This window comes from Sprattus sprattus (genome assembly GCF_963457725.1).
Source record: "Sprattus sprattus genome assembly, chromosome: 15".
Lineage (NCBI taxonomy): Eukaryota > Metazoa > Chordata > Actinopteri > Clupeiformes > Clupeidae > Sprattus > Sprattus sprattus.
In genome coordinates this window covers 7,224,509-7,238,001 of record NC_137913.1, presented here as the reverse complement: position 1 = coordinate 7,238,001, position 13,493 = coordinate 7,224,509, and the positions used below count along the sequence as shown (strand labels likewise).

The 13,493-nt window shown below is 40.1% G+C and overlaps 1 protein-coding gene across 1 annotated transcript; it reads right to left on the bottom strand.

Annotated features, from left to right (window-relative positions):
* Positions 1–9,123: 9,123 nt before the first annotated feature.
* On the bottom strand, positions 9,124–9,714 carry LOC308376237 (high mobility group protein B1-like; the record flags this gene model as incomplete). The annotated part of the gene is made up of 1 exon (XM_080852532.1): positions 9,124–9,714. The coding sequence occupies one exon, from the start codon at positions 9,712–9,714 to the stop codon at positions 9,124–9,126; it is 591 nt and encodes a 196-aa protein (XP_080708658.1).
* Positions 9,715–13,493: the final 3,779 nt, after the last annotated feature.

Here is a 13,493-nt window from a genome sequence, read left to right as displayed (position 1 = left end):
GATTGATGTAAGAGCGGTTTGGCAATCTTGTTACATCTCCTCCTGAACTTCTGTTTAGAACGCCATTTTAGGGGAAAAGGAAAAAAAATCTTCCCATGACCTACTTTAACAGTTATAAAGAAATTATGAACTACTTAAACATGTTGGGCATGTGATTGCTACTGACAATTCACTTGTTATTTGGTATAAAGTAAACTGAATAAAATGTGTTTGTGCCAAACTCACATTGTAGGAAGCCCCCTGTGGTTGGAGGTTCAGGAGGCAAAACAGCCCGGACCTCAGTCACTTTTGAGACACAAAGGGCCTGATTTACTAACAGGATTGCGCCCATTTTCTGGCGTAAAATAGCGGTCGTAACGAAAAACGGTATTTACTAAGCTGGCGCAGCGCATATTAACGCTTTGAGGGTGTGTACCTGCAAACAGGTGGGATGGTTCGGAAACGTGGGTGGTAACGTAGGCGTGTAGCGCTATTTAATGGGAGGAGTGCGCCTAATGATGAACTGCGTGGTATTTACTAAACTGCCCAGCGAGCGCACATCTCTGATTTGCAGGCTAATTCTCCGCCTCATAAAAGCACGTCTTAACCAAGCGCATTTCCACTGAGTCTGAAAACGTTGATATGGCAGCAGCAAGGCAAAGACATAGACAGAGACAGCGAACAGAAATATTTGTTTCAACTCGTATAATTCATATATTCATATATATGAAATTAAACTTTCCGAACGTAATTGGAGAAATTGATCGCACCCACATGCAAACAGTCCCACCTTCAATCCGCGAACACGTTTACCGAAACAGAAAGCACACATATTCAATGAATGTCCAGGTCATATGTGATGCCAACATGACCATTACTTACGTGGAAGTGGTCTGTCCATGACAGTTTTATCTTTCGGAATAGTGCCATTTATCCATGATTGAGCAACGGTGATTTTGGAGAGGCCTGTCTACTTGGTAAATGTATTTGTTTCAGTGGGGATATATTGTAGTGAACCCATGTCCCTTGTAGAACGTATTAATCTCGCCATGTACACATATATATTGTTATAATAGACAGTTTATGCATTAATGCCACCAATAGCATATTATTTATAATCGTGTTCTTTTAAACATCTCGCTGTAGATGATGGCGGGCAAAACAATATAACCCATTGAATTAGGTTCAGTGATTGAGCGAACGTGAACCAATATATCTATCTCGCTATCTATTCGCTATCTATTCGCTGAACCTTAGTTTTTTCTTCCTCGAATCTCCATGGTGGCAGTAACTTGCTGGCAAGTTCTCCAGTCTTTTAACGGTGCGCTAAATAATGATTGCCCAGCGCGTATCTGGCTTGATAAATATCACGGAAAATGCGGGGAATCACCGTGCGTTAATGTGCGCCTGGCAAAGATGCGTTCGCAAATCAATCTTAGTAAATCAGGCTCTTTAAAGGGCGGAGTAAGCACAGTTTGCCCAGCGCAGATCTGGCTTGATAAATACCAAGTAAAATGCGCAAAAACACCGTGCGTTAATTTGCGAACGCAGATTAAGAAGCGCTCGCATATTAGTAAATCAGGCCCAAAGAATCATATTAGAAACAACACTGACTGGTGTAAATGTCAATATTGCATCGGCCTTCTGTTTTTATGATGGCAGTCAATTTATGTTCTCTTGTTGAGGGACATTATGAGTCTCTAGCTTCTTCAACCTTAAAGACCCTTTTAAAGACAAGTAAACATGGAGACACCTGTAGAGTATCTCAGCTTCACCGACATACAAAGGATATGTTACAAATATGTGACATTGAGATATACATGTTCCTGAAGTTCACCATCATATAAAGCGTATTAGTACAATCCAGTTATAGTATATAGTTAGTCATTACATGTAAACATATGTGATTAACCTGATGCAGATATCTTCATGACTTCCTCCTTGCAGAAATTCTCAAGTTGCGTCTTTAGTGAGGAGACAGATTTCTTCACAGCCTCAAAAGAGAGGCCTTGCTTCACAGATATGCAGGATAAGTTTTTAGACTCAGGTGCCTCACTGACTGACTGGAAAGTCTAAATAAGGACACACAGAGATAGAGAGAAAAAGATAGAGGAGGAAGAGATGACAGAGATAGAGAATCAGAGGGAAAAAGAGCATAGCTACATTCTCAAACTGAAGCATCCACGTAAAAGTAAGTTGTAATTTTAGATGTACAATCTACATTACATGCCAAGTTAATGAAGTTGATACCGTTGATGTGGAAACTACTGTTACTAAAAGCTTCAACCAGTACAATCTCTACGAGACTCTTAAGTATTATTTTATTTTCTGATGTTTGAGATGTGAACTAAATGTAACATTATGAGTATCTTGGTGCGGCCTAAGCCTAACCTGGATATCATCCTTTGATATGTGTGTGCAGCATCTGGATATGGGTTCAAAATAAATTGTGTTACGAAGGAAAGTCTTGGCAGCTAAGATGCGTTGTCTAAGGGTTAGTCTGATGTTAGCTGTGTCCCTCCTCGCAACGTACCTTAAAGCAAAGCCTCACCTACGTACGTACTACACACTATCCCTACATGATGGAAATTCATGACCGTGGGATCTTACCTTGTGTGGATGATTGTGTGTTTGTGTGTGTGTGTGTGTGTGTGTGTGTGTTCGAGTGTGTCTGTGAGTGTGTGTGTGTGTGCGCGTCCATGCGTGTGGGCGTGTGTGTGTGTGTGTGTGTGTGTGTGTGTGTGTGTGTGTGTGTGTGTGTGTGTGTGTGTGTGTGTGTGTGTGTGTGTGTGTGTGTGTGTGTGTGTGTGTGTGATAGCACTGCCTGCCAGGCAGCTCTCTCAAGCTGGCTTACTGCTAGCGGGGTAAGCCCATGTGGTGATTCCTTAACATGTGAGTTGCAGGCACCTGTGCACCTTAAGTGCCTCCAAACAGACTGTGAGCCATGATGCCAGGGCAGATGTGCTTTGATCAATTAACCACAGGTAGTGAAATCACTCAAGCCCCGCCTGTCAGAAAAGGTTCTTGCTACCATGTGACCAGGGATGTGCACAGGAATTTTGAAGGGCAGTTGCTCTGCCCTGGAAAAAAAGGGCAACATGTACATTTTTGTCACAGCCGCTGCCACACCCCCTTCCCATGATCGCAAATATTGTCAATATTATTTTAAACTCTTACTAACCGCCGCTGCCACGCCCCCGTTCCCTGATCGCAAATATATATGTTTCCTTCGGAGGGGCAACTTCAGTCGAGGAGGGCAAATGGGCAGTTGCCCGAGCAACCTTAGCCCACTCCTGTGCACGTCCCTGCATGTGACCTAACCTGTCCCAACAATTGCCATAATGCTTTTGAACAGTTTTCTGAAGAATGAAAATGTCTTCATCATGCTCAAATGTTTTGAGTGATGATATACAAAAACTTTCTTCACACATCGTAACTGCATGGGGTAAGGAATCTATTCAAATGTAGTAGACTGTGTTATAATAATAATAAGCATCTTTCTGTAAACTTAGAGATCCTAGAAGACAATTCAACAGTATCTAAATTAAATTAAAATTTCTACCTAGGAATATATTCAACATAAATCTCATTCACTTAACACTTACCTTGAGGAAATGGATGTGATCCTCCGTGTGTGGAATCTGCTCCAGCTCAGCATCTCTCCTCTTCAGCTCAGCAATCTCCTGCTCCAGTTGCTTCAGGAGTCCTTCAGCCTGACTCACCTTAGCCTTCTCCTGAGCTCTGATCAGTTCTGTCACCTCAATGCGCCTTCTCACAATGGAGTGGATCATCTCAGTAAAGATCCTCTCACTGTCCTCCACTGCTGTCTGTGCAGAGCTCTGTTAGGAGACACACAAGAAGGAGGGTGGCAGGAGACCCACAGAGGTAAGTGAAGGAGCAAACTCACTTGTGGTGGACTGGCTCTTCTTGATCAAGTGACCAAGGGCAAATCCTGCCAAACCATGTCTTTCTTTGATGTATCATATAGAAATGGCAGCATAATGGTGAACACAATAACAAGCGATTGCTGAGCCAGCTGTTGTCTTATGTGGTCCGTTCTCACTTTGAGAGTCTCCACAGCCTTCCTCAGCTCCTGCAGCTCCTTCTCTCTCTCCTGGATTATCTGCTGGAATCTCCTCTGGGTAGGCCCCAACTGCCTCTGTTTAAAAAAAAAAAAAAAGCCTCTTTTCATGATTGGTGGATTGTTCACAACAATAATGATCAAATATGAACATTTATAAGCAACACACTTTTAGTATATTTGAGTTTTTTCAAGAGATCTAATTACACTTTCAAGCTGTCACAGAACATGCAGAACCTGTTTTTACTCAACAATGGATCTTGCACCTAATTAACATTTCCTGATTCTTCCTTTCCCTAATGGGCAAAGTCATTGCGGAAACAGCTAGACTTAAATACTGGTGAGATAGTATTCTTGTAGTTATAGTATAACTTTCACAGTCAGTACGTATAAGAGCCCTCATAAAAATGTTGGACACGCACAGAGCTCTAGCACTGACCTGTTTGTCTGACCGTTCTGCTGCAGCTGAGACTGTGTCATGGCCTTTATGTTCGTCCATCGTGCACAGATAGCAGATACAACTCTGATCGGTTCGACAAAATATTTCAATAACCTTCTTATGATGAGAGCAGATCCTGTCCTGTAGCTGGCCTGTGGCGTCAATCACTGAGTGTTTTCTTCCAGGGTTTACATCATTGTGAACTCCAAAGTGAGTTTCACAGTAAGACAACAGACAATCCAGACAGGATTTGATGGCTTTGTGTTTTCTCCCATTGCAGACGTCACACTCCACATCTCCAGGTCCAGCAATAGAGGGATTAATAGAAGAAGCTTGGAGTCTGGTCTTCGTAAATGTCTCCACCATATCAGCAACCAGAGTATTTTTGTAAAGTGTAGGTCTGGTAGTGAAGGTGCGTTGGCACAGGGGGCAGCTGTAGACTCCTCTCTGATCCTCATGATTCCAGTAGCCCTCGATGCAGCTCATGCAGAAATTATGTCCGCAGGGAGTACTCACTGGATCCTTCAGCAGATTTAGACAGACTGGACACATGAAGGAGTCCTCCTCTGCCATTGTGTTTGCTTTCTCTCACAACCACAAGCACACTACGAGAAAGACCTTCCAAGTGTTTCTTAAGTTTCTTTTTCCCTAGAACACGATGTGCTGAGGAGTGGCTTCCTAGTTGTCATTGTGCATCTGTCTTACATGTTTTGATGGAGGCGGGGAAAAAAATTAAACCTGCTCTTCCCGAATCACAGCAGCAGAGAAACAAAACAGCAGAGATGCAGAATGTACAGACAGGCTGATCAACTCTGTGTGTGTGTGTTTCGTGGGGTATCGTTCACACACACACGCTAGAATACTCTAACTTGTAAAATATCCACAATATGCCTGAAAACATGAAGAAATAATGAGAGAGAGTGATAGGGTGAAGTTTCCCCAGTGAGAACATTTCCTTGCATGAGGCTGGCACATCTAGACTACTGTACAGATCAATGATACTACCAGTAGTCCAATATGAGTTTTATACATATCTATCTATCTATTTGTTTTAGTGTTAATCTATAGGTTCAGGGATTTAGATCGTGTGGATATGGGTTCAGGGCTTTAGATCGTGTGGATATGGGTTCAGGGCTTTAGATCGTGTGGATATGGGTTCAGGGATTTAGATCGTGTGGATATGGGTTCAGGGCTTTAGATCGTGTGGATATGGGTTCAGGGCTTTAGATCGTGTGGATATGGGTTCAGGGCTTTAGATCGTGTGGATATGGGTTCAGGGATTTAGATCGTGTGGATACGGGTTCAGGGATTTAGATCGTGTGGATATGGGTTCAGGGATTTAGATCGTGTGGATATGGGTTCAGGGATTTAAACCACTTGCTTGTGTTGATGTTCACACAAACACAACTAGTGATGTTTGCAGTGGGCAGGTTGTTTGGAGTGAGTGTGAGGAGTCTTATTAGAATAGCGGGAGTGTATTGGAGGCCTTTACACACACACACACACACACACACACACACACACACACACACACCACGGAGTCATTTTGGATGAAAGTGTCCAATTGTTTCACACTCACAACAGTTTTATTGAACCTGTCTTATTACTGTTTAATTAACATAGTGTGTGGAATTCCATTGTTTCTGAATTTCACTGTTATTTATTTACCAAACCCTGCCCCTTTAAATGCACCTGTTATTTATTTACCAAACCCTGCCCCTTTAAAGGCACCCAGTGCAACTTTCGAGGCTTAAGAATAAACATTCAATTTCTAGTCTTTTTTACACGTAGTAAGTTTCAATAACTCCATACCATTACATATCGACATTCAAGGAGCAAAGATTAGACGTCGTTGTGTGGTGAGAACTGATAGAAAATCGATAACAACAAAAATCGATAACAACAACAAATTAGTGGAATGATTTCCATGGTTACCCTTACACTGTTTTGGGCATTAGCTATATTTGCCTGCCATCGCATTTGCCTGCCATTTGGTTATGTTAGGTAGTTATTTACTATACGTAAGTTCAATAATACCAGAACAATACTAGCAATTCTACGACACAAAACAGCTTGAGGGCGTTGCCATGTATGGAGACCTTCATCAGTTGAAGAGTTTCTTCAGCCTGGGCTTTAGGAAGTCCAGCATGCCGTTGTCTTCAAAGACCTGCGGTAGGGCGTGAGTGTTCATGAGGATCTGATGAGCCTCGTCAAACAGACACTCACCAACCTCCTGCTCCACCCTGTCTCTCCATGTCGACAGGACTGGCTGCTCACAAACAAACACACTAAAGAAAGAATGAACAAAGAACAGAACAAACTATTTTACCTGCCAACATAGCACTGCACCATGGGTCTGGTTGATGAGCAGATATTTGAAAGACAAGAAAACTAATGTGATTCACTTAAAATGATATCACTAATATACTATAAATAAATATATATAAATATATATCAACAATGGGACTGAATGCCTTTTTGTTTTGAGATTTAATACATTCTCTCTTGAAATCAGGGGCGTAGCAAGACATTTTAAATTGGGTGTGCCTTTGGGATGTAAGGTGTGGCAAAAGCAAACCAAAGCTAAGCAAAATGATCTGAAGATCAACCATAACAGTTGTTCTACCTCAGCAACAGCTACTACATCTCCGGATTTGAATGGAGGTTTGGCGACGTCTTCTGCCGCATCTTCCTCTTCCTGGTGTCCCTGAACCGTTTCAGTGCGGTGTGTCATCATGATTAGTGTGTCTTCATGATATTTGTGTCTTTATGATATGTGTGTCTTTATGATATGTGTGTCTTTTAAGTGTGTCTTCCTTGTTTGTCCCCCTGGCTCTGATCCTTGTCTTTTCGCTCTGCATGGAACATGGAACATGGTTTCACTTCCTCCATGTTTACAATCCAATAGCTAACAACAGGTGTTCCGATGGTCAGGTGTCAGAGGTCAAACTGTCAACATACTTTTGATGAATCTCATGTGAATGTGGTGTTTCCGAATTACAGAAATACCTTGCCACAGCTGTAAGGCAACCTGCGGACTCACAGATTGTATTGGACCAAAGATCACTCTTTCCATAATATAGCAGAACTGTTGTTTAGACATAATGAACATATTAATTACGTTGACAAAATTACTTTTGTCTCTAAAACGGAATTTATTTTGTCTACAAATTGAGAAGTGCATTCAGACTTTTGTCCACAAAATGAAAAGCACCAGTCAATTCAGCGCAAGACATGAAATCATCCTATTTGCACGAAATAATGTGTTCTCTTCCATATGTTATGGACACAATACAATCAAATGTAAACAGCACTGTCCAACTTCTATCTGTAGAATGTTGCTAGGATATTTATATATGCAAAATACAGAGTAATGCATTGATATCAACTGGTATTGCTAACATCTAATAGCAACTGTTAAAAATGAGTTGGTATTGTACTTATTTTCTGACTTGTTACTGGAACACAATCAACTTGGGTGTGATGTTATTCCCAGCACCGAGGTCTGACTTCCGAGGTAAATGGAACGCACCAATGCCAAGACGAAGGTTTGTTCTTCACAATGGTGTGCACCAAGGGAGAGAGCATGAGGATTCATGACCCAATGTAAAACCACAATTTTCCAAAATGGCCGACGTGTCTTCAGCTGTAAGTGGACCCATGTATAAGCACAAACAATTCTTACCAGCTACTTTAAGTCCACGTTGCTTCCATTCTGAGTCTTATTTTACCGGAAAAAAAGGGGACCTAACCATCAACTTGTTGCCTTCTCCCAACTGTTGTTGTCACTATTTAATGTTAGCTTTGTGTAAATCAGTAAAGGTCAGGTTAACATGTCCATATGGTGCTATATGAGAGAGTCAATGCCAAGGTTGAGTTCTTCCACCTTGGAACTGCAGTGTAATAATGGTCTCAAAAACACTGAGTAACATGTCAATTTGGGCCTCACTATAATTCTTCTTATTACATGTTTCCTTCTTGCTTGCCATTGTCACAGAGAGAAGTTTGAGGACGGAGATGTGAGAACATTCAGTTGCGCACAATTCCACGATAATCTGTGATTTATAACTGAAGGATTGGCGTACACATGTTTTTTTGTGCGTCCGTTCGTTTTCTCTGAATCACACTTACGATCATTTCAGACAAGTTCTTAGAACAAATAAAGGACCGTTTTTTTTTTTAATTTAATTTTTTAAAGGAACATTTATTTCAGACACATTCTTACAATAAGAGTGGTATTCAGTGAACAGTTATAAGGATCTTATGATGGCAAATACTAATACAAAATAAAAAAAATATAAGAAATATGATAAATGTACTACCAATCTACAGTACATACACCAGATATTGTGCTGTGCACCTTTGGGGGGAAAAGTTAGCTACTTCCATTGTTTAAATCCTCTCCCTTTAACGGCTTTAGGCAAGAACTACCAATAAGAAATAAAAATAGGACTGAAGACACACAGTGTTAACTTTACCAAAGGAGAATAACCCTGTACATCTTAAAAAACATTTAATATACACAGCCTAACATATCTTATTCCTTTTGTACTTTGAGAGGTGAAAGTGTGTACAATTGGGTTTAATGGCATCAACAGGAATCCAGGCTATATCAGTTGTGGATCTACAAGAATTCGTCGTCATCATCATCTTCATCATCATCATCGTCTTCATCCTCCTCCTCATCATCGTCATCTCCATCCTTTTTGGACAAACCTGCTATTCCTTTGGTACGATATGCAGCAATATCCTTCTCATACTTCTCCTTCAGTTTAGCAGCCTTCTTTTCATAGGGCTCTTTAACATCAGCAGCAGAGCTTTTCCACATCTCCCCAATCTTCTTTCTGATGTCTCCAGGAGTCAGACCAGGATTTTCCGCCTTGATCTTAGGGCGGATGTCCGGGCAGAAGAGGAAAAATGCAGTTGCTGGTTTTTTGGGAGCATTTGGGTCCTTAAACCGTTTCTTCTTCTCACCCTTAGGTGGGATGTAATTTTTCATTTCACTCTCATAGCGGACCTTATCCTGTTGAGCCATGGCCTCAAACTTCATCTTCTCTTGGGCAGATATGGCCTTCCATTGCTCAGAGCAATTTGTGGAGAATCCAGAGCAACTTGCGGACGCATCAGGGTATTGCTTCTGGTCCTCCCTGGAAGTCCGCACAAAGAAGGAATATGAGGACCTTTTTCCTCGTGGCTTCCTCGGATCTTTACCCATCTTGTCGACCTTGTCCGTGGCAGACGTTCTGTTCCCGGCTAGATAATAGAGGACCAACAAAACGTTATTACGCTGTCTAGAAGGTGCATGTGTCATTGAAGGTCTCAGAAACAATAGTGACATTTTTATGAATGCTGAATTTTTTATGTAACGATCTGTAACAGTAGATTCGTGTCTACCTGTCTACTTGTCCGTCCTCTTACGAAATAATTCAGCGTTCATCACAATTTCACATTTGTTACTGAACCGTTCAATGACACAGGTGAATGATAATCAATCTATTACATAAACAAAAAAACATCAAAGCACGTAGAGACAATTATTTATTTTTGTCCATTAGTCCGTGTGCTTTTCAGTTCGTTCTTTCTCAGCCTGCTCAGCTAAGTCCATGAATCCCAACAGTTCAGTCCGTGTTGTTGGCAAAATAAAGTTTGCTAAACAGAAAACAAATCATACTAATCCAACCTGAACCCAACATTTCAATTAACATATAAACTAGAAAACGTATAAAGAAAGAGGGCAGCACATTCTCGTTTCAATATTGGAATATAGGATTCCCCCTTCCTGTGTCAAAATACGAGAGACGTTTAACTCAGTGTCTCATTCCAATGGCATAACACAATTAAACATGGGCTTTCGGCAGACACCCAACAAACAAAACTAATATAATCAGGGCCTAGTGAGTGTGTACTGTATGTGTGTGTATGTAAGACAGTGTGTGTGTGTGTGTGTGTGTGTGTGTGTGTGTGTGTGTGTGTGTGAAAGGAGTCCTTTGTATGAATTAATGATGTTAAGTGTCTGTAAGGATTTGGGTATGTTTCATTAATTCCGTTGTGTGAGATGAGTCCTTCATATATAGGAGTATGTGAAAGTGTTCCAGTGTCTTTATATGTGAAAGTCTGTAGGTGTGATTGGTTGTATGGGAGTGTTTGAGAGACAGAGACAGAGAGAGGGAGAGAGAGAAATACAGAGTGTGTGACGAGATTCCTTTGTAGTTATGAGAGACGCTGAATGTGTGTGTGTGTGTGTGTTCACACTTTCAAAAGCCTGAAAGTTTAAATGTGTTTACATTCACCTTGCTGGGCAGACTCTCCTTCTCCCTCTCCTTCTATATCATTTTATGCTTATACTGATACTGATAAAGTGGACATAATACCTCATGTTATTTGTTTACCTAAATGTATCTCTCTATCTGTATGAGTTGATGTTTTCTAACCATATTCTCTCTCTTTTATAGCGTGACCTTTCCACGCAAATGTCGATGGCTGTGAAATCATTGTTCCTAATCACCATATCCAGTCAGTACATATACGCACACCCCACTTACTCTACCCCATTACCTGCAATGTCAATAATTGCCCCCATCTAGAGTGTTCTGTTCCATTACTCTACTTACCCTTGTAATAGTAGCCTTATGAGCACATTGTATACCTAAGCTGTCCTACAATATTCAAATGCTCTTTCCCCACCTTATCCTCGATTAATGTTGTATGTATCATGTATTGTATGTGCCATGTAATGCTTGTGCACATTTACCACATCTATGCTAGCATGCTTATCCTGATAGGTGTATGAATGAATCTGCTACGTCTCTGATTTGTTCCCCACCCCTTCTCCTCCCTTCTCTCTTGTTTATAGCGTGACCTTTGCTCCTAAATATCGATGGCTGTGGCTCATCACCATATTCATTAAGTATATGGGCCATTCTACCGAATTGGTGCAAAGTCAGGTCGGAAATATTTTGATTTTTTTTATGTTTTATTCCCAAAACTTTGTCCGTATGTATATTGTACCATATCTAAAGTACACTTATCTAGTAAAAGAACAGTCAATTTTTATATTGTATTTTCAGAATGTGTTGGAATGTTTTTCCTCTTCCAAAAATTGTCACTACCGAAACATCACATTTACTATAGTAAAAAAGTATTATTATTGACCTGTTCAGATTGTGTTTCCTTCCCTTCTCTGAAGAGTATTTTTACAAATATTTCTTGAAGGTTTTCACAATGAAATCCATAAAAATGAATTTTTTACCAAATTTTCAAGTTCAATTTATACAATTCATCAAAATCTAAGTGCAATATTTCTTTGTAAAATGCAAAATACTGATCATATTGATTCCAGAGTTGTTGATTGATGAAATTGAACATACATTAATCCAATCAGTATCATAACATTTTAGTTGATTACTCAATATACTTAATTTTTTACAAAACATCCTGTGTTTCGGTAGTGCTGCACTGTTTCGGTAGTGACATCCAGTGTTTCGGTAGTGACTGCACTGTAGGATAGATGTTCATTTCTCTCCCAAAATCTTCCAAAAGGTGCTCTGGGCCGCCCTTTAGTCCACACAACACATTTATTAAAAAAATTATCGGATTGAACTACTTACCATTTCATTTTGTCACTACTGAAATCATCAGGTCACTACCATATGTTTCGGTAGTGACTGTTTCGGTAGTGACAATTCTAGCTAATTTAAAGCATAAATAAAGAATTCTAGCAAGCACACGGCTTTCAAACACATCTTTGAAGAGGTGAACACACATACAAACATAAGATTTTCCATGAAACCCCAAAAGGTTTACTTAATTGAAGAAAACATGCGTTTCGGTAGTGACAATTCTTAAGGTTACATGTCGATTTTCAGACTTTGGAACACATTTATATAAAAACTATGGGATTTAGCTACTTACCATTCAACCATGAGGGACAGAGATGCAGTGTCACTGCATGGTCAAAAATGTAGAGTCGTGGCTAAAACACAGGCTCAGCCAATGGACTAAAACTCTTGTGTTTCGGTAGTGACATGAAAACTAGGGACATGATTTTTTGAGTATAGAAAATTGATTTAAAAATTAAACCCACAATAAATCTAAATATTCCAAGTTCTGTTTCAACCCAATCATAAAGATCTTTGAAATTAAATCATTGAAAAAAATCTAAAAAAATTGAAAAGTGTTATTTAAAGGCATTGAAATTTAGATGTCAGGGTTAGGGACAGCTACTTCCCAATAGAAAGTACCCTATAAATGATGATTTTGTATATATTTAGCTTATCACTATCTCATGTAATGCATTGGGTTTATATAGACCATAACATTTTCTAATTAAATATCTATGCCTAAATACCTAATTGTTTTGTAAATAGTTTTTATTGTTGAGGGACTGCATATTACACGAATTCGGTAGAATGGCCCATATATATGCGTATTGGCAGCCTAACTCTACTTACTCACTCTCTCTCTTTCTTCCTCTCCTAGTCTAGACCATCTTCGCTGTGGGATGCTGATGTAATAGTCTCTCCACCTGATCTACTTGTAGAATCCCTCAGCCTATACCTACTCACCCCAACCACACTGTCATGCATTTGTGTTGTCGTGTGAGATTCTGTACATGTTTGCATACAATTTGATGTAAGAGCGGTGGGGCAATCTTGTTACATCTCCTCCTGAACTTCTGTTTAGAACGCCATTTTAAGAAAAAGGAAAAAGAGACTTTTTCCTCTACCCATGACCTATAACAGCTATAAAGAAATTATAAACTGCTCAAACATGTAGGCCATGTGATTGCTACTGAAATATCTCTTGTTATTTGGAATAAATTAAACTGAATAAAATGTGTTTGTGCCAAACTCACATTGTAGGAAGCCCCCTGTGGTTGTAGGTTCAGGAGGCAAAACAGCCTGGACTTCAGTCACTATTGAGACACAAGGAATCATATTAGAAACCACACTGACTGGTGTAAATGTCAATATTGCATCGACCTTCTGTTTTTAT